Source organism: Musca domestica, unplaced genomic scaffold, assembly GCF_030504385.1.
Source record: "Musca domestica strain aabys unplaced genomic scaffold, Musca_domestica.polishedcontigs.V.1.1 121, whole genome shotgun sequence".
Classification (NCBI taxonomy): Eukaryota; Metazoa; Arthropoda; class Insecta; order Diptera; family Muscidae; genus Musca; species Musca domestica.
In genome coordinates this window covers 1,747,062-1,773,675 of record NW_026712156.1, presented here as the reverse complement: position 1 = coordinate 1,773,675, position 26,614 = coordinate 1,747,062, and the positions used below count along the sequence as shown (strand labels likewise).

At 37.8% G+C, this 26,614-nt stretch overlaps 1 protein-coding gene across 1 annotated transcript in view; it reads left to right on the top strand.

The window, feature by feature from the left end:
* LOC131800688 (tyrosine-protein phosphatase non-receptor type 14-like) overlaps positions 1-23,777 on the top strand; it is a 35,411-nt gene extending 11,634 nt beyond the window's left edge. The window contains exons 2-8 of the mRNA XM_059118345.1: positions 6,702-7,151; positions 13,982-14,901; positions 14,969-17,023; positions 18,375-18,593; positions 18,664-18,840; positions 22,930-23,253; positions 23,329-23,777. Coding sequence (XP_058974328.1) covers positions 6,702-7,151; positions 13,982-14,901; positions 14,969-17,023; positions 18,375-18,593; positions 18,664-18,840; positions 22,930-23,253; positions 23,329-23,457 — 4,274 coding nt within the window. The 3' untranslated portion in view covers positions 23,458-23,777. The remainder of the gene's footprint in view (positions 1-6,701; positions 7,152-13,981; positions 14,902-14,968; positions 17,024-18,374; positions 18,594-18,663; positions 18,841-22,929; positions 23,254-23,328) is intronic.
* Positions 23,778-26,614: the final 2,837 nt, after the last annotated feature.

The window sequence follows — 26,614 nt, the reverse complement described above, 5'->3', positions numbered from 1 at the left end:
GAATCTAAATAAATATGATAAAACTATTGCGACGCGACAGGTTCGGACTATATCGACTACTTCTTTCACTTTTTATGAGATATATGATAATTTTTATGAGATAAATTTTTAGTTTTTATAGTTGGCCGAAGAATTCCATTTTCATACTTCGTCTAATGCAATAATAAAACAAGTAAGCAAAGGCTACAGTCGAGCGGGGCCGACCGTTGAATACCCTACAACACTATAATAAATGATACAGTTTATATAGGCGAGATACTCGAAAGAATTCCACAAGATATTGTGACAAATAATAAAAGAAAACCATCAGGTTTCGTTCTCTAATTTTCGAATAATAGCAACTTAAACTGATTTGCTCATTTCCAATTTATTGGTAGATGTTGCACGTAAATGGTCTTCCCAGATCTGGAACCAATATTTCCCAAAAACCTATAATCTCTCAGAAGTGACAAAAGATTAACATTTATTATTGGTTTTTGACTGAAAAGCATCTATATGAGATACAGACATTTGACTATATTCTTCAACGAAATCAGCGTTAACGAAATAGTCAGAAGTGCGTCTTTTCTGTATTTGTGAATTCTCCAAAAAGTCACTGGAATGGACATTTTCGTATTTAGTCTACAAAAGTTGGCAAACTATTTCACACATTGAATATTTTTGGATGGCCATCCGAAACTGCTTGGCTTTTGCAATGTGCGGTAATCCCCATTCAAATGTGCATGCGGATCGGGCGATAATTACCACCTGCTGACAATTTTGCAGTTTTTTGGTCCATTTCAACCCCTAAATATATAGCGATCAACTCCAAAAAGAGTAGGCATCAATTCTGACCCTCAAATTATCCCCATGCAAAATTTCGTAAGGATCGGGCCATAAATGCGATCTCTATATGATATGATGATATCCTAACTACTTAGTTTTTTTAGCTGTAGAAATATTACCAAATGTTTAATTCAAAATGAAAATATGCCAAAAATATGACAAAATTGAAAAAATATGAGAAAATTTTACAAAATCAATATTTTCATCTTTAGAGAGATATTTTTATGCGATTTTTAGACGTTTTTTCTTTCCTGCCAAGAGGCCATTCTGAATTAATGAGAATTGTCGAAATCAGTTCAGCCGTTCTCGACATATAAAATATCTTTCAAGCATATCTTCTTTGATAGACATTTATATCGCACATATTTTGCTATATATCCGATTTGTTGGATGTTAACATCAATGTAAAGGTCAGAAGTAACCTTGTCATGACTTTGTAATTTCGCCGGGATTTAAAAATTCACGGTTTAATGAAAAATTTTGAATTCTTTCAACACAAAAGATATGGTCTATTTTACCCGCTAAATATTATCCGATGACCACCCAAATTGGTAGGCTTCTTCCCCGCCCTAAACTCTAGCTACATGCGAAATTCCGCGTCGATTGGTCTATAATTGCGACCTGTATAGCTACTGCAAAATCCGACATTTTTTCAGTATTTGGTCCATTTCAACCCCTAAACATTTGGCGATCATCTCCAAAAGAAATAGGGTTCTATTCTGACCTTAACCCCACCTCCATTCTAAATTTCGTGAAGATCGGGCCATAATTGGATAGACGGACAGACGGACGGACGGACATACATAGCTAGATCGACTCAGCTCGGCGAGCTAGGAAGATCCATATATACTTTCCTATATGGGAAACCAATATTTCGAGGTGTTACATAAATTCTGGCCCAATCAAACTTATAATACCCCCAACACATAGTGTTATAGGGTATAAATATTGATATAGGCAACATTAAAAGAAAATCGAATTCCATATATCAAGTTGTATAGAATCGCTGACTTGTTTCGCAAGTTATGACAGATAAAAGTATTCAAAATTGTGACCCTTTGAGGATGTGTGATTTGTGAGTGTGAAACTTGAAGAGATTTGGATGCTTACTTCGTTTTTTTTAGCGTTTTGTTTTTCAAAACATTGACCCTTTGTGGGGGATGTACCAGAAGGAGTGGTCCGATCTCTGCCATATTTATAACAGATCTTGTGTTGATGGAAATATTGAGATATACCAATTCTGAATTGAATCGGATGTTAGTTTGGCTTTTTATAAGCTTCAAAATTTTGACCCTTTATGGGGTAGGTACCAGAAGGAGTGGACGGATATATCCCATCTTCAGACCAAGTTTTGTGTTGATAGAAATATTGCGATGTGTGAAATATGAAGATAACTGGATGCTTATTTCGGATTATCAAATTGTTTTGTTTATTCAAAACTTTGACCCTTTGTGCAGAAGTATCAGAAGAAATGACAGATCTTGTGTTGATGGAAATATTGAGATGTGCCAAGTCCCCCTTTGTGGGGGAGGTACCAAAAGGAGTGGTCCGATCTCCACCATCTTTATGACAGATCATGTGTTGATGGAAATTTTTAGATGTACCAAATCCGAATGGAATCGGATGTTAATTTCGCATTTTATGAGCTTCCTGAATATTCAAAATTTTGACCCTCTATGGGGGACGTACCAGACGGAGTGGACCAATATATTCCATCTCCACACCAAGTTTTGTGTGGATGGAAATATTGCGATGTGTGAAATATGAAGAGATTCGTATGCTTAATTCGAATTTTATGATAGTTTTGGTTATTCAAAATTTTGACCCTTTGTGAGGGAGGAGTGGTCCGATCTCTACCACCTTTGTGACAGATCTTGTGTTGATGTAAATATTGAGATGTGCCAAGTCTGAGTGGAATCGGATGTTAATTTCACATTTTATGAGCTTCATGAATATTTAAAACGTCGACCCCTTGTGGGGGGAGGTACCAGAAGGATAAGACCGATATTTTCCACGTTCACACCAGACCTTGGGTTAATAAAAATATTGTGATGTGTGTAATTTGAAGACAATCGGACTCTTACATCAAATTTTATAAGAGTTATAATTATTCAAAATGTCGACACTTTGTGGGGGAGGTACTTGACGGAGTGGATTGATATTGTACATTTTTTCACCTGACCTAGCACTGATGCAAATATTAGGATTTGCAAAATTTAAGCAATATCGGATTATCCTTACTTTTTCTGTCAGTAAAATATATATTTTTTTTAAATTTCGTTCTTTTGTGGGGGAAGTACCAGAAGGAGTGGACCCATCTCTGAACTCGATCTAATGCCATGTTTACGTTAGAACTTTTTGTAGGGTTAACCTACTTTGAGAGGATTTATTTGAAGTAAAAGTAATGGATATGACAATTTAAATCCAAATCCAGTGGGTTAACCCTCATATATATAAACGTACTATAAGTTTGATAATAATATGTACCATGTACCAAGTTTGGACCCAATTGGATACTTCGAGAGGTATTGTGCGCACCAGCTAGCCAGGCAGACTGACATCGCTTGAGACCTAGGGTCTTAAACCGTTATTTCGATGAGCACGTTTTGGACGTATCAAATGATATAACCCTCTGTAGCCATATAGCTAAGGGTGTAAAAATATACAATTTTGCTATAATTTATTAAATAATCTCATTATGCGACCACTTTTAGGATCGGAATTTTCCATAAGCTTTCAAGTATTTCAAATATATTTTTAATATCGGTGTAGTATATCCAGAAAAAGCATCCAGACTTTTGGGTAACAATCTGGTATCCTGGTTCCGTTCCCCTTTGCCAGAATCGGGATAGACATACCCATCTCTGGAGAAAATTTTGAAGATCTTTACTAAACTAGAGTTAAGCCAAAATTAGTTTCCTTTTCTTGCATCTATGATTAATGGCCACAATCATAGATGCGGGAGTAGGAAACTAAGGTTGAGAGCAAAAACAGATTTGTTGTTTTTAACAAAATGGCATGAACCCAGTGTCACTTCAATAAAATCCCAAACCAATTATTAATTATTCCAACATAATATATTAGTATTAGTTGGTATTCTGTGTGTTCATCCCGAAAATTTGCATTGAAAGAAGACCCGTCTACCTCTTTCAATGGTCCTTTGATACCACGAAGAAGATAATCTATCTCAGGTTCTCCCCCACGTCATTCTGAATAGTTGGAATGTTTCCAAATTATCTAAATTCCTCGTAAACTCCATTGGCGCCACATAGCTCTACCCTCTCAGGGAGGCCTATCGTTTTATAAGATGGCACAGATAATGGTACCTAGCATTATCTATGACACCAAATACTTGAGGATATTGTTTCTACTTTCTAACTTCAACACAGATAGTGTTTTTTTTCAAACGCTGCATCGCAACATTATCTTCCGATTTATTTTGGGATTTACGGTGAAAGAGCATTACTGAGAATTTTCCTTTGATTATCATTGTTTTCGGAATTATAATTTAAATGACATAAAGAAAAACATTTTCGGACAACAAACCAAATCTTTAAATGTTTTTATTTTCAAAGAAAATTTGTGTTTATTTCGAGCACGATGATGATTAGGAAAACCAGAAAAAACCAATTTGGATATATTTGATCTCCCCTGTCACTGGGAAGTAAGTGCATTTTGAGTATACGTAACATCTTTTTATATCCTCAGCCATATGTCTAGAGATACGACCAAAACGTGCTTCATCAAAACAATGGTTTAAGACCCTAGGTCTCTTTGGACCAAATCCGTTTTAGGACATTTAGAGTCGATCTAGCGGTGTCCATCCGCCCGTCTGTCTGGCTGGTGCGCACGATAACTCTCGAAGGGAGTATTCGATTTGTTCCAAACTTGGTACATCGCAATATTATTGTCAAACTTAGACCGAGTTCGGAAATGGGCAATATCGGCCCACTCCTTGTGGTACCTCCCCCACAAAATGTCAACATTTTTAAAGCAAATAATTTCCTGCACAGAAAGAGAAAGGATAATCCGATTTTGTTCCTATTTTGCAAATCTTAATATTTGCTGGGTCAGGTGTGAAAATTGACAATATCGGTCTTCTCTATCAAGTATCTCCTCCACAAAGGGTTTAAATTTTGAATAATTATAACTCTTATAAAATGTGATGTAAGAGTCCGATTGTCGTCAAATTACACACATAACAATATTTTTATTAACCCAAGGTCTGGTGTGAAGATGGAAAATAACGGTCCACTCCTTCAGGTACCTCCCCCCCAAAAGGGTAAAAATTTTGAATATTCACGAAGCTTATAAAACGCGAAATTAACATCCGATTCAATTCAGACTTGGCACATCTCAATATTTCCATCAAGACAAGATCTGTTATACAAATGGTGGAGATTGGACCATTTCTTCTGGTAGTTCCCCCACATAGGATTCAAGATTTTGAAAAAAAAAAACGATCATAAAATCTGAAAAAGGCATCCGGTTCTCTTCATATTTCACACGTCGCCATATTTTTATTAACCTGAGGTCCGGTGAGAAGAAGGGGCATATCGGTCTACTCTTTCTGTTACCTCTCCCTCATAAAACGCGAAATTAACATCCAATTCCATACAGATTTGGCACATCTCAATTTTTCCATCAACGGAAGATCTGTTATAAAGATTGTAGAGATCGGTCAATGTTTTGAATAACCAAAACGATTATAAAATTCGAAATAAGCGTTCGGTTCTCTACAAATTTCACACATGCCATTATTTTTACTAACTGAAGGTCTGCTGTGAAGATGGGATATATCGGTAGGATCCTTCTGGTACCGCCCCCACAAAAGACCAAAATTTTGAATGGATTTTCAAGTTCATAAAACGCGAAATTAACATCCGATTCCATTCAGACTTGACACTTCTCAATATTTCCATCAACACAAGATCTGTTATAAAAATAGTAGAGATTGGACCATTTCTTCTGGAACCTCCACCACACAGGGTTCAAGATTTTGAAAAACCAAACGCTCAAACAAAGCGAAAAAAGCAACCAACTCTCTTCAATTTTCTTAAATTCAAACATTTTTGTTAACACTAGATCTGTTGTGAAGGTGATATATAACTGCGAACCCCGTCTGGTACCTCACCTAAAAGGGATCAAAGGGTCACCATTTTCAATACTTATATCTGTTATATCTGTATACATTTGTCGGAGAAACCGACTGATACTTTTTAAATTGATTCTATTTATTTCAAGCAGAATGATTGGAAAACCAGAATTGGAATTAGTTTGATTTTTATATCCTCATGGCACTGGAAAGTAAATGCATTTGAGTGCCATTTGAGCAATTATGAAGAAATGCAAAATTTAGTGCTGTTACCATCCCATCCTTCTTGTTTTACCATATCTTATCGAATATAAATTAAATATCAAGTAGGCACTTCAATTTCCCTAAAATGTATTCAAAAGGCCTCTTATTTTCTAACCCCTACGACAATATGTGGTAGATTAAGGGGTCTTAACATAAGTATTATTTATTTCTTGATTTTTATACCCTGCAGAAATAAATGGGATAGACAACTGGTCCTTTTGGTGATCTTCCTGAAATCTGAACCTGATTTATGTCTGTAAGTTCGTTCGTCATGCTCATGTAGAAAACCTTCCGACAGAATATATTTAATAATAGAATAATAATTGTAAAAAGTTTTCTTCAAAAGAGACCTCCAATTTCTGGCAAGCTTTGTTATTCAGATTCCGGAGCTAAGCTTTCCAACTATGCGAATATTCTTTCTACAGAATACCTCATTTCTATAATTTTATTTCAGCAATTTCCCCCTCAAAAATATCACAACTAACTTCCTTGTTTTCTCTTCTCTTTTCGCCCACAGATACCACAACCACCGTCGATTGTACCATCAGCTCGGAGAGCAAAGGCCAAGAATGTCTCGACAATGTCTGCCAACGTTTGCTCATACAACAGCCGGAATTTTTCGGTCTACGCTATATTGTCAAGGGAAAAGAAGATGAAATGAAATGGATCGATTTGGAACGTTCCCTCAGTCGTCAGCTGGAAAAATATGCTGCCGGTACGAAAATCTTTCTGCGCGTACGACACTATGTGACAACGGGTGTACGGCATTTGAGTGATGAGGTGACGCGTTACTACTATTTTCTACAGCTGAAAAACGATATCTATGAGGGAAAGATTGCCTGTGATATACGTACGGCCATACTGCTGGCCCTCTATTGTCGGCAGGCGGAATACGATAGTTATCAGAGCGATAAACAGAGTAAAGATTATTTGAAAAAGTCATTGGTATTGCCGAAAAATCTACAAGGTGAGTTTATATCTACAGCGGTGAGGAGGAGGAGAGGGAATGGACAAACGCTCCCTGGAATTCTTTCTAATTGAATCAACAATTGCCAAAACAATTAAAATTTGAAAAGCAGTAATGTAAAGTCAAAAGTCGGCGGGGCCGACTGTATGATACCCTACATCACTATGCATATTTAGTAGAGCTCCCGTAACAAAAAAATAATTTATTTGAAGGAGAATATGTCATCTATCAACACTTGATTTTAGAGCAGTTATGGTTTCGTTTCAGAGGTAACTTATATATGGGAGGCATATCCAATTCTGAATCGATTTTCACTAAATTTGACGGAGACATTTTAATATTTTATACCAAATAACATTGCTATAAAGTGCATGATATCATTTTGGGAAGGATTATATTAAAAAAGATATGTATCGGAGCCGAGTTCCACAAAATGGAAACGTACGTCCCGAAATTCACTCCATTTGGGCTGGTATTAGCCATTATTTGCACAATAAACCTGAAATCGGATTAAGGATATATATGGGAGCTATATCCAAATCGTAGCCGGTCTCGATAAAATTTGTCGAAGGTATTTCCGAGCTCTATAAGATATTTGGTATAAAAAATAATTGTTGTGAGGGACTTAAAACCCCAAATCGGATGAAACCTATGTGTGGGAGCCATAGCTATATCTGAACCGATTTTCTCCGAATTCTATGTACTTGCTTCTAGACTGAATTCGGTTGGATGTACCAAAGTTCAGGTCATTTGAACTGATATTGACCATTTGGTGCACAATTAACCCGAAATCGGTCGAAGATATGTATGGGAGCTATATCGAAATCTGAACCGATTTTGATAAAATTTGACAGAGGTATTTCCGAGCTCTATAAGATATCTGGTACCAAATATCATTGTTGTCGAGTGCATATTACGATTGTGAGGGACTTAAAGCCACAAATCGGATGAAACATATATATGGGACCTATAACTATATCTGAATCGATTTTCTCCAAATTCTATGTACTTACTTCTAGACTGAATTCGGTCGTATGTGCCAAAATTCAGGTCATTTGGACTGATATTGGCCATTTGGTGCACAATTAACCCGAAATCGGATGAAGATATATATAGGAGCTATATCCAAATCGGAACCGATTTTTATATAATTTTGCGAAGGTATTTCTGGGCTGTATCTGATATCTGGTACAAAATATCGTTGTTGTCGAATGCATATTTCGAATGTGAGGGACTTAAAACACCAAATCGGATGTAACATATGCATGGAAGCTATAGCTATATCTGAACCGATTTTCACCGGATTCTATGTACTTGCTTCTAGACTGAATTCGGTTGGATGTACCAAACTTCAGGTCATTTGAGCTTATATTGGTCATTTGGTGCACAATTAACCCCAAATCGGTTGGAGATATATATGGGAGCTATATCGAAATCTGAACCGATTTTGATATAATTTGGCGGAGGTATTTCCGAGCTCTTTAAGATACCTGGTACCAATTATCATTGCTGTCGAATGCATATTACGAAGGGGAGGGACTTAAAAACCAAATCGGATGAAACATATATATGGGGGCTATAGCTATATCTGAACCGATTTTTTCCGAATTCTATGTACTTGCTTCTAGACTGAATTCGGTTGGATGTGCCAAAATGCAGGTCATTTGAACTGATATTGGCCATTTGGTGCACAATTAACCCGAAATTGGTTGCAGATATATATGGAAGCTATATCCAAATCTTAGCCGATCTCGATAAAATTTGGCATATGTATTTCCGAGCTCTATAAGATACGTGGTACCAATTATCATTGCTGTCGAATGCATATTACGAAGATGAGGGACTTAAAACCCCAAATCGCATGAAACATATATATGGGAACTATAGCTATATCTGAACCGATTTTTCTCAAATTTGATGTACTTGCTACTAGACTGAATTCGGTCGGATGTGCCAAAATTCAGGTCATTTGGACTAATATTTGCCATTTGGTGCACAATTAACCTGAAATCGGATTAAGGATATATATGGGAGCTATATTCAAATTTGAACCGATCTCGACAAAATTTGGCAAAGGTATTTCCGAGCTCTATATGTACTTGCTTCAAGACTGAATTCGGCCGGATGTGCCGAAATTCAGGTCATTTGGACTTATATTGGTGCACAATTAACCCGAAATTGGTTGCAGATACATATAGGAGCTGCATCCAAATCTGAACCGATTTTGATATAATTTTGCGGAGGTATTTCTGGGCTGTATCTGATATCTGGTACCAAAAATTATTGCTGTCGCATGCATATTACGAATGTGAGGGACTCAAACAGCAAGTCGGATGAAACATATACATGGGAGCTTTAGCTATATCTGAACCGATTTTCTACAAATTTGATGAACTTGCTTCTAGACTGAATTCAGTTGGATGTGCCAAATTTCAGGTCATTTGGACTGATATTGGCTATATGGTGCACAATTAATCCGAAATCAGTTGAAGATATATATGGGAGCCATATTCAAATCTGAACCGATTTTGATAAAATTTGGCAGAGGTATTTTCGAGCTTTATATGATACCTGGTACCAAATATCGTTGTTGTCGAATGCATATTACGAATGTGGAGGACTTAAGCCCCAAATCGGATGAAACATATATATGGGAGCTATAGCTATATCTGAACCGATTTTCTCCGGATTCTATGTACTTGCTTCTAGACTGAATTCGGTTGGATGTACCAAACTTCAGGTCATTTGAGCTTATATTGGTCATTTGGTGCACAATTAACCCCAAATCGGTTGGAGATATATATGGGAGCTATATCGAAATCTGAACCGATTTTGATAAAAGTTGGCAGAGGTATTTCCGAGCTCTATAAAATACCTGGTGCCAAATATCATTGTTGTCGAATGCATATTACGAATGTGAGGGACCTAAACACGAAATCGGATGAAACATATGTGTGGGAGCCATAGCTATATCTGAACCGATTTTCTCCGAAGTCTATGTACTTACTTCTAGACTGAATTCGGTTGGATGTGCCAAAGTTCAGGTCATTTGAACCGATATTGGTCATTTGGTGCACAATAAACCTGAAATCGGTTGAAGATATATATGGCAGCTATATCGAAATCTGAACAGATTGTGATATAATTTGGCGGAGGTATTTCTGGGCTGTATCTGATATCTGGTACTAAATATCGTTGTTGTCGAATGCATATTTCGAATGTGAGGGACTTAAAACCCCAAATCGGATGAAACATATGTGTGGGAGCCATAGCTATATCTGAATCGATTTTCACCAAATTTGATGTACTAGGTTCTAGACTGAATTCGGTCGAATGCGCCAAAAAAAAAAAAAAAAGGTCATTTGGACTGATATTGGACGGACTGACATGCATAAATCGACTCAGAAAGTGATTCTACGATGATCGTCAAAAGTAACTATAGGCCTATCTTGCATCCTTCTCCATGTTACAAACAAATGCACAAAGACATAATACCCTTACCACTATGTGGTGTAGGGTAGGTAAAAATAGTTTTATGTTTTCGTATGTATGGCCGTTATCAGTTGTAGTTCCTATTTTTCTAGTCGTTTTGTTGTTGCACTTGTCACATCGGGCCAAAATTTGTGTATTAAGAAAGAAATTTTAATTGTTTTATTTATTTATTTACCTTTAGGCGATGATAAGATATGATGCGCCGACGCTATTCATAAGAACAAGGAAAACAAATATTTGCAACTTGCCCTCAACCGCATAGCCGGCCATTCCACCACACCTCCCCCACTATGCATAGCCATGGTGGCGGTGAAGTGGAGTGATTCATTAATTTTTCTGTTGTTGGTGTGTGCAAAAATTGTATTTCCGAAAATTGACGTCAAAATGCCATACCGGCGGCGCAATATGCTATTGTCAGTCAATATGTCTGCTTTGAAAACTAATGAGGAATTATCAACTCGATACCTACCACCACAATGATGAGCTATCATGTGAAAGAATGTCCGGAGGAAACAACAACAACAATTATATTTTCATTTTGGCTGGACAAATTTCCAACACATGTTGATTAGCAAATTTGTTTATTTTAAAATCGCAAAATTTATTTTTTGGACCACTAGAAATGGTGGGACTATATTTGATGGAAGGTCATTTAATGTCTTCTATTATTGTAGATATCCTATTGATAGAAGCTTGATCTAATACATGTGAGATCATCTATGGGTCAATTTTGTGCCAATAATCTTGAGTGGAGTGGTACTAAAACTCGGCGAAATTCAAGCCTAACGATGCCAAGAAAAGATTAGTGAAGTACATCTGAAGGGATGTGGAATTCCTTGAAAATCGGTTTTCCTGAAAGATTTATACCCCCAGCCTTGAGTTATGATTATTCAAACAGTTGACCCTTTATGGGGAGTTTCCGAAGCAGTTGGCCAATTCGTTTCTTACCTAAGACCGATAAAAATATTACAACGTACAAGATTTGGCGAGGGAATTGCCTCAAGTATGACATTATTGAAGGCTCCCTCGATGTCTAGAAAGGCTGCCAAAGTGAAGCACGAGTTGTTCAGGTTCATCTCTACATAACCCACGATGTCGTTTTGCGCTGATTCATGTTGCGCTGAGGCATGTTGAGCTGTGCTGTGCAACGAGGTCAAGGGTATCATAGATCTAATCTCAATGTCTATTAGTCTCTCCAGCGTTTTCAATAGCAAGGACGAGAGACTGACAGTCCTGTAGTCTTTTGGACGTATATGACTTGGTTTCCCAGCCTTGGGAATATAAGTGACTGTAATTTCCCTCCACTGTGATGGAATGTGAGAGAGACGCAGACAAACCTTAAATATCACCTCTAGGAATGATATTATTACCGTCGATGCATGCTGTAGCATGGCGGAGATAATGCCATCCGGTCCCAGTCCCAGTGACTTGAAAGGTTTGAATGAGTTCATAGCCCACAAAATCTTGGGAGCACTTACAATCCTCTCAGTCAGACTTACATCCTCCGACCCACGACTAAACCGATCTGACAATCGGTCATTTATCGCGTCGGAGCAGTTCGAAAAGTGAGTACTGGCTAACAGATTGAGTGTCCCGAGACCAAAGGCAGTGCAGCTTCCGTCATTCCGCTTTATGCATTCAATGGATTTGGGGTCCATTGAAGGTACTCTACGGAATCTGAAGGCTGCGTTGACATTTTCTATGGACTCAGTAAAGCAAACCCAAGATCGTCTTTTGGCCTTTTTTTTCTCACTGTTGTACCGGTTGAAAGCTGATTTATAAGCCTCCCAGTCCGTACCCAGTTGGCCCTATTATAAAATCGTCTGCTTTTCTTCCTGAACTGGGCTAGGTTTTTCGACCACAAGACAGGTTGGCATCTTTTGCCGGGGAAGGTAAGCGGGCAAGCTCGTTCATAGCTCCCAGTCAGAATTTTTGTTATCAAATTAACGGACTCGTTCACATATGCGGCGAAGTCTACTGGGAGATTACCAGTAGATCTCAGCTTCCATGCGGTGTGCTCCGCAAATTTCACCCATCGAGCCTTACTCGGGTTCCTATGCTGTCTTTGAAGCAATCACTTACTGCCCCATTGAAAATGGTGACCGTTAGCATCACATCCAACGACGAGATTGCCTCGGCTTCCCAACTCAGTGAACAGCTTCTCTACTTCTTGGGCCGGCGGGTCGGGGTACTCAAAGGGTAGGTATATGGACATGAAAAAGTATACTCTTCCGGCTCGTGATATCAATGTAACCGCCGTGGTTATAATTATTCAAAATTTTGACCCTTTGTGGGGGAGGTACTTGGCGGAGTGGACCGATATTATCCATTTTCGCACCCTGGAGAAAAATAGGATTATACTTTCTCTTTGTGTGCAGTAAATTATTTTCTTTGAAAATGTTGACGTTTTGTGGGGGATGCACCAGAAGGAGTGGACCGATATTGTCCATCTCCGAACTTGATATAAGTTTGATAATAAAATTACAATGTTCCAAGTTTGGATCAAATCGGATACTCTTCGAGATTTATCGTGCGCACCAACCAGACGGGCAGACGGACGGACATCGCTAGATTGACTCCATATGTCCTGAAACGGATTTGGTTCAAAGAGACCTTGTGTCTAAAACCGTAATTTCGATGAGGCATGCTTTTGCCGTATCAAATGATATATACCCTCTTTAGCCATATGGCTGAGGGTATACAGATGGGGATATTGGATTTGGATTTGCTCTTTATTAATAAATGTCTTTCCCGGGATGTGATAGTGCTTTTAGGATTGTCGATGTTTGAGCTTCAACCCCAACACCAAAATTGCAAAAAACAGCACGCTATTTATGGCAACCCAATAATTCCCTTTTTTTCTCGCATTTTAAAAGTACATTTTTTCGGTAGCATTTGCTATTACCTCTAAGTATTCCTTGATGGTTTCACAGTCCGGATTTTCTTATGTCCAAGCTTCAACTTTATCTCCCGAAATTTATTCTCAAATACCTAAAAGGGTATTTATAAACGAAAAAGCTCCTGTTGTATACACATAGAAGATTTTATATAGATAAAGGACCCTTCACATTTTCGATAGAGAAAACGCTTTCGTCTGACTTTAAACATTTCATAGGTCATCCTAGAATGAAAGATATTTAAAATACCTTCTAAAGTTGGTTTTATATTCAAAAATTCAATATTTTATTTGGTGAAACTCACATTAGTACTGTTTAGGCCAAATGCAAATTATTTGAGAAATGTGAATCAATTTTAAAGCATACTTTTAGGCACATCTCATTTAAATATTAATTCTTGTATTTTTTTTTATTAAATTCTCATATCTTCCTCTTTTCCAGGTCTGGCAAATGATGATAATCTTTTGGATAGTCTTATACTCGAAGTTCTGCAGCAACACTCCGGCATACAGCATCTGACAACATCTCAAGCCGAAGAAATGTACATACAATGTTGTCAACAGCTAGAAGGTTATGGCGAGGAGCGTTTTCAGGCCAAAGATAATCTTGGTAATGACATTAATTTGGGTTTGGCCATCAATGGAATGGTTGTGACAGCTGAAAATGGTCGACAATATTTCCCATGGAAAGATTTTCACACTGTGACCATTGACAAACGAACGATACGTATCGAACAGAATAAGTCGGATGGTACGCTGTTTGTGGGTTCGTTTATCTTTTCCGAGGCGGATACGGCTCGTTATTTTTGGAAATTATGTATAACACAACATAAATTCTTTAAACGTTATATCGATGAGGATTCCTCGTCGAGCATGGGTGATGTGGAGAGTGCCAATGGTATATCGATTGGGGGTGGTGTTGGTGGGGCAGAAGCCATAAATGCCTCGGCTTTTAGTGGTTATGACTTGAGTGATTCGCGGGAGGATTTATTGATGGAACAACGTGCCATTTATGTGCCTGGTGCAAATAATTCCGTAACCATTGGTGGCGGGGGTGCTGGAAATAATGGTGGTGGTGGCGGTGGCTACCAACAGGCCACCGTAACGCCACAACAAACCCAAGAGTATTTGTCCTCGGTCCAGTCATTGCATCATCAGTCGAATAGTCAATTGCCGCCACATGGCATGATAACATCGGCCAACTCCTCATCGGCCCTGATGTCTTCCAATATCTCCCTGGCAGCTAGTCATCAATCGGGTAGTGGTAGAGCGGATAATAATGGTGGGATCAATGGTAGTGCCCTACACATGGGAGGGGGACATCATGGCAGTAGTCAGTTGGGTCAAAGTTGGCTGAGCAAGGTAAGTTGGAGCTTCAATCGTTCAAAAGAAAGTTATTTACCTTTTGTTTTTTTTATTTCATTTTCAGGAGTACTCCCATGACTATGTCTCCTCTTCACAGCATTTGTCCAATAGCATTTTGGATACCCGCCTGCAGAGCAGTTCCTGTCAAGATTTGAGTAATAATAATCTCCACAGTAGTTCTAGTTTTTTGGGTCATACCAACAACAATCATTTGCTGGCTGCAGATGCCCATGAAAGGGAACGGCTGAAGGCTATGTTGCCCACCTATAGACCAGCACCGGATTATGAAACAGCGGTCCAACTGAAATATCGTTTCCCCTCCAATGAATTGTATAATTTGAATCAGCTACAATATCAAGCTGCTGCTTTGGCAGCTCACAATTCGGCCGCAGTGTATTATGCAGGATCTCAGCCAGATGTCCATCAGGCAGGAGAAGGTATGATGTTGGGCCATCTGGCCACACATCGTTATCCAGATGTGGCCCAGCCGGCGCAAGCCATGCATGCTCAATATAATATGAATGCTGCCTCCCAGGCTGCCGGCGGTGGCGGAATGGGTGGCTCTGGGCAGGGCAACAATGTCTATGTGGATGTTTCACAACGCCTACAGATGATGAGAACAAAACCACCACCACCATATCCGGTGAATCGTTTAAGTTCTTCGTCCACACCCGATCTGGCGGTGGCCTCACATCGTCCGCTATTGGGTTATAGGGCCTATGTTTCGGGTTCATCACCCGATTTGGTGTCAAATCGTAATCTATTAAATTCCCAATATCCATATGGCGGTGGACAACCTTCAGCTTTGGTGGGTGGTCCGGGAGGAATCGCTGGCGGAGGAGGAGGGCCGATAACCACATCCTCAGGGGCCACCATGTTACATCAGTATCCCTATATGGGACACATGGGTCACTCCCAATCATATCTGCCGCCGCATGGAACATTTGAAAATTTAAATATGATTGAGGAGCAGCCCTCGATTATGTCACAACTACGGCAATCGGCCTTGTCCCAAGCAGCTGCTGCAGCAGCAGCCGCAGCCAACACTCAAAATAGCTATGAACAAAATTCTCCCACACTACCGCCCTCCGGCTATCGGTCTTCCTCCTCATCGTCCCAACAACAGGCCACACAATCTGGTGGCCTGCAACGCAATGCAATGAATGGTTCCATAGAACCGATTTATGAAAATGTACCACTGCCCCACTATCAGTCATCATCGTCGGTTACACCCCAACGGAATACCGAACAACGCTCCTCCGGCTCATCATCCACATACAATAGTGAACAAGCGGCCATGCGAAATCGCACGTCTTCCATACAATCAGCACCGGGTGGTATTCATCAGCAGCAGCAGCAGCAACCTCCAGTGCCGGCGGCAAGGCATCATCATTTACAACAGCAGCAGCAGCAGTATATGCAATCACCAGCCGATGAGCCAGATGAGATTTCAATGAATATTAAAAAATTCAGTCATCAAACTCAACAAGATCGAGCGGCTAGCACGGATATGCAGCTACTGGATCCAACACCCCCGCAAAGGGCAATGAGAGCCGCATCTGCAGCCCCTGCCATTGGACAAACATCCAATAGCAATAATCTTGGCAATCATGAAAGCAACACTCCCATCAAAGTTACTCCACCACCGCGGCAGCATAGGAATATGAAAAATTCCTCATCAGTATCGGCTGCCGATATACCTCCCTCCTCGCCAATGTCTTCCTCCTCAACGGCGGCAGCCATGAATTCAAGTCGTCTGATCGCCTCCTCATCTTCCGTGTCCCATGATGATTCATTGAATCAACAATTCGCCACCATGAATTTGTCTTCCACATCATCTTCCATGTACAACAGTACCCTAGATACAACCACACAAAGTTCCAGCACTGCAAATAGTTCGTCGAAGCAAGAGAAACGTAAAAAACGTTGGAATTTTTTGGGTCGCAGTAAAACACCCGATAAACAAAAGTCAGCTACCCTGGGACGAGAGAAGGCATCGAACACCACCAAGTTGCAGAAAATTAAACTGGCTCAGGATGATTTGAATTTACATCATCGCTGGTCGACGGGAGTGCCAAAACTGCAACCCATATCGGGGCAATTCTCAAAGGATAAATTGGTAAGGTTTCCTCTTTCTTTTTTATATCCTCAGCCATATGGCTACAGGGGATATATATAATTTGATACGGCCAAAACGTGACTCATCGCAATAAGGGTTTTAGACCTTAGGTCTCTTTGGACCAAATCCGTTTCAGGACATTTGGAGTCGATCTAGCGATGTACGTCTGTCCGATAACTCTCGAGAGATTATCCGATGTGATCCAAACTTGGTACATCGTAATATTATTTTCAAACTTAGATCGGGTTCGGTCCACTCCTTCTGGTATCTCCCACATAAAATGGCAAAATTTTCAAAAAAAAAAAAAGAAATAATAATAATTTTCTGCACAGAAAGTAAAAGGACAATCCGATTTTGCTCCAACTTTCGGTCCACTCCATCAAGTACCTCCCCCACAAAGGGTCAACATTTTGAATAATTATAACTCTTATAAAATGTGATGTAAGAGTCCAATTGTCTTCAAATTACACACATCACAATATTTTTATTAACCCAAGGTCTGGTGTGAAGATCGAATATATCTGTACACTCCTTCTGGTACCTCCCCCACAAAGGGTCAAAACTTTAAATATTCATGAAGCTCATAAAACGCGAAATCAACATCCGATTCCATTCAGACTTGGCACATCTCAATATTTCCATAAACACAAGATCTGTTAAAAAGATGGTAGATATCGGACCATTACTTCTGGTACCTCACCTACAAAGAGTCAAAGTTGTGAATAACCAAAACGATTATAAAAACCGAAATAAGCATCCGGTTCTCTTCATCTTTCACACATCCCATTATTTCTACTGACACTAGATCTGATCTGAGTATGGAATGTATCGGTCCAATCCTTGTGGTACCTCCCCCACAAAGGGTCAAAAATTTGAAAATGAATGAAGCTTATAAAACGCGAAATTAACATCAGATTCCATTCAATATTTCCATAAACACTAGATCGGACCATTCCTTCTGGCACCTCACCCACAAAGGGTTAAAGTTTTGAATAACCAAAACGATCATTAAATCCAAAATAACCATCCAGGTCTCTTCAAATACGCATCCCACTATTTCTACTAACACAGGATCTGCTGTGAAGATGGGATATATCGGTCCACTCCTTACACTCTCCTTACGATTTGGGCAAAATTGTCCGACTGCTTCAGAACCTCCCCCATAATGGGTCTACAGTTTGAATAATCATAACTCAAGGCTGGGGGTATAAATCTTTCGACAAAACCGAGAGATATTATATTACTTGTTTAATTTTGTGTTAAGTGATTTTTCCAAACTCATTCTCCCATCCCAATTAAACCAAGATTCAAAAGCTTTACTTATTTTTTTTTTTACTTTTAAATTTTGCAGAGCCAAATACTCAACGATAAACTGAATGATTCCCAACTCTTTATGGAATTCGAGGGCATACCGAAACGTCGTGATATGGCCCGTTATGATTGTGCCCTATTGGAAGAGAATGCCATGAAGAATTCCGATCCTAATTTCCTACCATATGAAGATAATCGGGTGCGCTTAACACCCACCATGGAAAATCGTCATGGCTATGTTAATGCCTCGCATATTTCGGTGAGTGGTCTAAATATTATTATTGAATATTAATTCAATGTGTGTGAGTTTTTTTTTGGTATTTTTATAGGCTACTGTTGGCAACAAACAACGTTTCTATATTGTGGCTCAATCGCCCCATGAAGAGTTGACGACACGCATTTTTTGGCAATGCGTTTGGGAGGCTGATGTCTATTTAATTGTCCAGTTGTCGGAGGATTTAAATTACATACCTCCCAATACAAATCAACGAATGGAGTTTGGTCAGGTAAGTCATTATCAAAACGAAGAAGATGGAAGAAAGAAAGCCCAATTAATAGGATAATAATTGAAAACCAATTCTCTAGCTGACTTATTTTTGCGGAAACCAATCCGAAACATATCTTCGAAGATTAAATGGATTGGGATATTGATTTTCATAAATAATGAAGCATAACATTTCAGCTATAGTTTCAGCAGCACTTGTGAAAACCCCAGAAAGAAGAAAAGAATCAAAATTTAACATCACGGTGTTCCTGGCCAGATTTTCGTCTTTAACTTGTGTCTTTGATCAACACACTAAAACTTATTTATCAAAATTATTTTATCAGAATTTTGACATTTTATCAAAATTTTTCTGCAATGAAATCAGAATGCCATATTAGATAAGATTTTGAATTTAATTTGAGACAGCTACTTCGATTGGTCCTTTGAGTTCATCTTAAAAAAAATATGTGGAAAGTGAATAGACATCGTGGAAGCAGGGCCGTAAATGCCAAGAATGAGAAAAATGAAAACCCGAGAAAGAAAAAAAGAATCAAAGTTTGACATCCTGGTGTTTCCGGCCAGATTAACGTCTGTCTATACCGTGTGTCTTTGTTCAATACACTTAAACTTAGTGGACAAAGAAAATCGTTGGATTCAACATTTGTCTGCAATAAAATCAGAATGTCATATTAGATAAGATTTTGAAAGTTTGCTGTTCGTTTAATTTCAGACAGCCACTTCGATCGGTGCTTTGTGTCATCCTAAAAAATTATGTGGAAAGTGAAGAGACATCGTGGAAGCAGGGCCGTGAATGCCACGCATGAGAAAAAGAAAAGCTTTTGAAAACCCAAGAAAGAAGAAAAGAATCAAAGTTTAAAATCCTGGTGTTCCCGGCCAGATTAACGTCTTTACCTTGTGTCTTTGTTCAACACACCAAAACTTAGTGGACAAAGAAAATCGCTGGATTCAAAATTTGTCTGCAATGAAATCAGATTCCCACTTTAGATAAGATTTTGAAAGATAGTTGTTCGTTTAACTTGAGACAGCTACTTCGATCGGTCCTTTGTGTTCATCCTAAAAAAGTATGTGTAAAGAAAAGAAATATCGTAGAAGCAGGGCCGTAAATTCCAAGCATGGGAAAAAAGAAATGAATTGCTTACGACTAAAAGTCGCCGCTTGCCTTTTTTGCTCGCCTTATAAAATCCACAGTTTTAGCCATCTCCCTTCATTTCCAAGTCATGAATCTTATGCGCCAGAGACTGACTGAATGCCGTGGCAGATAAAAGTCCTCAATATATTTAAAATTTTCAATTCCCCTAAAATAGCGACATGAGACTGGTGATGACCCCACAGCAATTTTTATACCCTTCACCACATAGTGGTAAGGGTATTATGTCTTTTTCATTTGTTTGTAACATGGAGAAGGAAGCGAAATAAACCCATAGTTACTTTTGAGGATCTTCATAGAATCACTTTCTGAGTCGATTTATGCATGTCAGTCCGTCCGTCCATCTTTCCATGTATTTTTGTGAACAAAATGCAGGTTACATTTATTATCCGATTGAGATGAAATTTTCCAAACAGGATTCGTTTGGCCCAAAGACGAACCCTATTGACATTGGTTAGAATCGGTTCAAATTTAGATACATCTTCAACCGATTTCGGGTCAATTGTTGGTGCACAATGACCTATATCAGCCCAAATGACCTGAATTTTGGCACATCCATGCTTCATCCAAACGAATTCAGACTATAAACAAGTATTTTAAATTGGTTGAAAATCGGTTTAGATATAGCTCTAGCTCCCGTATATATGTTTCATCCGATTATGGGGTTTAAGTCCCTCACATGCGCAACATGCACTCCACAAGAATGATATTTGGTACCAGATAAAATACATCTGTCAAATTTTAGATCGAGATCGGATCACATTAGGATATAGCTCCCATATATATATATTTATCCATACAGGTTTATTGTGCACCAATGGCCTAAATTTTGGCAAATGCGACCAAATTAAGTACAAGAAGAAGTATATCAAATTTGCATTTATTATCCGATTGAGATGACATCTTCCGAACAGGATTTGTTTGGCTCAAGGACGAACCCAATTGAAATTGGTGAGAATCGGTTCAAATTTAGCTATATCTTCAACCGATTTCGGATTAATTGTGCACCAAAATGGCCAATATCAGTCCAAATGACCTGAATTTTGGCACTTCTGACGGAATTCAGTCTATAAACAAGTACTTTAAATTTGGAGAAAATCCGATCAGATATAGCTATAGATCCCATATATATGTTTCATCCGATTTAGGGTTTTAAGTCCCTCACATTCGTAATATGAATTCGAAAGCAATGATAATTGGTACCAGGTATCTTATAGAGCTCGGAAATGCCTCTGCCAAATTTTAACGATATCGGATCAGATTTGGATAAAGCTCCTATATATACATATATCTTTATCCAATGTCAGGTTTATTGTGCACCAAATGGCCAATATCAGTGCAAATGACCTGCATTTTGGTACATCCGAACAAATTCAGTCTATAAACAAGTACATCAATTTTGGCGAAAATCCGGTCAGATATAGCTATAGCTGCCTTGTATATGTTCCATCCGATTTGGTGTTTAAGTCCCTCAAATTCGTAAAATTCACTCCACAATTATGATATTTATTAAAGCCCAGAAATACCTCTGTTAAATTTTATCAAGATCGGATCAGATTTGGATATAGCTTCCATATATATATCTTTATCCGATATAAAATTTATTATTCACCAAATGTCTAATATCAACCCATTTGGACTGAACTTGGCAATTCCGACTGATTTCATCCTAGAAACAAATACTTCAAATTTTGTGATAATCATTTCAGATGTTGCTATAGCTGCGGTATATAAGTTTCATCCGTCCCACTTTAAGTCCCTCACATGCGTAATATGCACTCCACAATAATGATATTTGATACCGGGCATCAGATATAGCTCGAAAATATATCTGCCAAATGTTATCGAGATCGGTTCAGATTTTTTTATAGCTTCGATATACATCTTCATACGATTTTACGTTTTTTTTCACCATATATGTAATATCAGCACAAATTGAATAGATTTTTTCATATTCAACCGATTTTTCCCATTTGCTGAAACTCGGTCCGGAATATCTATTGCTTCAAAAGATATTTTTTACCCTCAGCCATATGACTGAGCTGATATCATTTAATACGTCCAAAACGTGCCTCATCGAAATAACGGTTTTAGACCCTAGGTCTCTTTGAACCAAATCCGTTTCAGGACATTTGAAGTCGATCTAGCGATGTCCGTCCATCCGTCTGGCTGGTGTACACGATAGCTCTCGAAGCGATTATCCGATTTGATCCAAACTTGTTACATCGTAACAGTATTATCAAACTTAGATCGAGTTCGGAGATGGGCAATAACGGTCCACTCCTTCTGTTACCTCCCACACAAAATATCTACATTTTCGACGGATACTATTTAACTTGTTTTAATATAATTCTTATCGGAGTCATATCAAGCACTATACAGCAATATTATTTGGTGCTTGAGGTACGAAGCATCCGTCAAATTTCTTGAGAATCGAGTAAGAGTCTAAAGCATGATACGCATTCAAATAAGGTTCTTAGTTGGTATGATCTAATTCACATAAATTCCCAATTTAAACTTTTTAGTTACGGGAGCTTAGTACTCGTAGTGGTGTAGGGTATCATATAGCCGTCCCGCCCGACTTTTGACTTTTCCTTACTGGGTTTATCTTGACCTTATTGTTAGAGAGATTCTCTCTCTCTCCTATGTTCTACGAGTAGAAAGTATCGGTTGATTGTTCTTTTTCTTTTAAATGTGGGTTCTCATGGCTTGAGTTTTTTTTATAAACCGAAGGTTTTTTTCAAACCATGTTTAAAAAAATATTTAATTATTTTTTTATTTTAATTTTTTGTTAATTCAATTTCGAAATCATCGTTGAAGATGTTTCTATGCGAGGTTTTTATGGGCTTTCTATGTCTACACATATCGAATTTACCCACCCTTTTCCTGTAACGTATATTTCTCTGATGTTATTTCTTCTTCCATTTCTCCCCCATTTTACAGTTCCAGGTTTATCAGGAATTCTCACAAACTACCGACCGTTGTATAACAAGTAAACTGCGTCTTTATCACATACAATCAAGGCGTTATCGTTCGGTATGGCATCTAAACTACACCGATTGGGGTGAACAAAATTGTCCACGAGATGTAAATCATTTTTTGGATTTTCTCGAAGAATTGAATTCAGTGCGTATGGCTTCAATAAATGAAGTCCCGCCCGGGCACAATACAAATCCACCTGTGCTATTGCATTGTCTAGAAGGTGGCGGTAGATCAGGTGTGACATTGACAGCTGACTTGTTGCTTTATACGCTTGACCATAATGAGGTTTGTAGAGAAATTTGTGTGGTTTTTTGGTGTGGTTTTTCTAAGATTTTTTTTGTGATATTTCTCTTTTTGCAGGACTTGGACATACCCCGTGTCATTGGCAATTTGCGACATCAAAGAGATAACATTATACCATCTTTGGCTCAATACAAATTTATTTATAGTCTGCTCATAACATATCTAAAACGAACGAGATTAATTTGAAAAAAAATTTACACGATCATTTTTTATTTGTTTTCATTGTAATTCAAAATTTTCTATTTCGGGGGATCTTAAAATCCTCCTCATATGTATACAACGATTTTCATTTATATCACTACTTAGCTATGGCAATTTAATTGCCTTTTTTGAAATTAGTTTAATTTATTGCCCTGTTAAATAAATTCGAACAAGTTTTTTTATTACCCCCTGCAATGATAGGGTGCTTCCTTTAGTCTTATTGAAATTTATACCCGGCCCTTGTATTTATCTAATCAATGCTGCTCATTTAATCTATTTTCACTCCCCCTCTGCTTTCATGTATATAAACCCTTATTATTCATTTGTATGCGAAATTTTCTAAAATAATTTATACAAAAATCTATTTTCTTTTCTTTTTAATATTTATATTTAGAGCATAGAATGTATGTATTTTTATTAATTATTATAATATACATGTTTTTGTTTTTGAGTAGCAAAGAAGTTTAAGTAAAAAAACGAAACAAGTGTAATAACAACAGCTTCCATATTCATCATTCATTGTTTTTTTTTTTTTTTTTTGAAGTAACTTCATTTTATTCACCATCAAGTTTTCTTGTTGTTAGCTTTAAGTTTAAGAAGACAAAAGAGTTAAGCAATTATTTGTGCCTTGTATTAAATAAAATAAAACAAAAACTTTAAGTTTATATACAAAATAAAATATACAAATACGAAAAAAATATTTGGAAATTATTTTTTGCATACGAAAAATACAAAAGAACCTTCACTCAAAATCTACGGTGGTCAACTTCATGGTGTGGGAAAATGGAAAAGGAAGAAGGGTTTTAATTTATATGAAGAAAAGAAATTAAAGTCTTCAAAGAAAAAACCGAGAGTTCTTATGAAACGAATTTCTAAATGCAACTTCGTGGATTTGGATTTAAATTAGATTAAAGAGAAAAGAAAATTCTAAGGCTTCTTAAACGAACGAACTTCTACTTCGGAGTCTAGTTTTTTGTGTAAATAAGAATTTTTTTCTGAAGAAAAAACTATTCCAAAAAATATGTGTCATAAAATTCTAAAGCCAAAAATTCTTAAATTTAAGAAGTATTAGATAATAGATAGCAGTTGATAACACTTGGCGAAAAAATGTATTTTTTTTTTCAATAATTACTGGAATCCCAGAAAAGATTGGGAAAGTAAAGCTAAGATTAGAAGAATTAAAAGCTACAACTAACCCAAAATAGCAGTTCCCCACTCTTACACATTTTTTGAACTTCTGACTAAAATTTCTTGGATTCCGTTGATTTTATGTTTATCGCGTCTTCGTTAATATTACTGATAACCATATAATAATTATTTCTGTCGAAAATTCCAAGTTAGTCACGAAAGAGGTCGTTTTGCTCCTTTTTTCCAATCATGATAAAAAACTTGTTTAAGCATGATCGTCGAAATTTAATATATTCTATACAATTATTTGTCACAAAATTCCACTACAGATTCCCGAATCAATCAAAAGTCGAAATCGTACATAAACGCCAGGAATTCAAAATCAAGGTTTGTTGGGCTAAAAGTCATTTAAGAAGGTTTTTTTGTTTTTAACAAAAGTTTTATGAGTCGAAAAGTCCTTAAATATTTTTGAGGATCTTCATAGAATCACTTTCTGAGACGATTTATGCATGTCCGTCCGTGCGTCTGTCCATCTATTTTTGTGAAGAAAATGCAGGTAGCATTTATTATCAGATTGAGATGAAATTTTCCAAACAAGGACGAACCCCATTGAAATTGTTGAGAATCGGTTCAAATTTAGATATAGCTCCCATATTATCTTCAACCGATTTCGTGTTAATTGTGCACAAAATGGCCAATATCAGCCCAAATGACCAGAATTTTGGCACATCCGACCGAATTCAGTCTGGAGTCAAATTTGGTGAAAATCTGAAATGGTGAAGTAGCTCCCATATATATGCTTCATCCGAGTAGGTCTTTAAGTCCAAATATGCACTCCACAACAATGATATTTCGTACCAGATAGAGCTCCGAAATACCCTTCCCAAATTTTTTTGAGATCGGCTCAGATTTGGATATAGCTCCCATATATATCATTCATCTGATTTCAGGTTTATTATGAAATTCGGGACGTACGTTTCCATTTGGTGGAACGCGGCTCCGATACATATTTTTTATATCATTTGATGTGGCCAAAACCTGCCTCAAATGACCAAACGCGGATTTTTTAAAGAATTCCCTAGGTCTCTTTGGACCAAATCCGTTGGAGTCGATCTAGCGATGACCGTTCGTCCGATTTGGTCCAAAATTTGTACATCGTAATATTATTATCAAACTTAGATCGAGTTCGGAGATTGGCAAAAAATTGGACGAAATATTCAAAGAAAATATTTTACTGCACAGAGGGAGAAAGGATGATCCGATTTTGCTCTAGCTTTGCAAATTCTAATATTTGCATCAGTGCTAGGTCAGGTGCAAAAACGGATAATATCTGTCCACTCCATCGAGTTCCTCCCCCCCCCACAAAGGGTCAAATTTTTAAATAATTATAACTCTTATAAAATGAGATGTAAGGGTTCGATTGACTTCAAATTACACACATCACAATATTTTTTGTTAACCCAAGGACTGGTGTGAATATGGATTATATCGGTCCACTCCTTCTGGTACCTCCCCCACAAAGTGTCAAAATACTGGATTTCCATGAAGCCCATAAAACGTGAAATTGACATCCGATTCCATTCAGACTTGACACATCACAATATTTCCATCAACACAGGATCTCTTATAAAGATGGTAGAGATCAGATCACACCTCACAATATTGTTATTAACCGAAGGTCTGGAATGAAGATAGAATATATATCGGTCGACTCCTTCTGGTACCTCCCCACAAAGGGTCAAAATTTTGAGTATCTATGAAGGTCATAAATCGCGAAATTAACATCCGATTCTATTCAGGCTTGGTACATCTCAATATTTCCATCAACATAAGGTCTGTTGTAAAAATGGAAGAGATCGGACAATTTCTTCGGGCAACTCTCCCACATAGGGTTTAAGATGTCTGAAAAACAAAACGCTCAAAGAAAGCGAAATAAGCATCTAACTCTCTTCAAATTTCACACTTCCAAATATTTTTGTTATTGCAAGATCTGTTGTGAAGATGCTATACATAT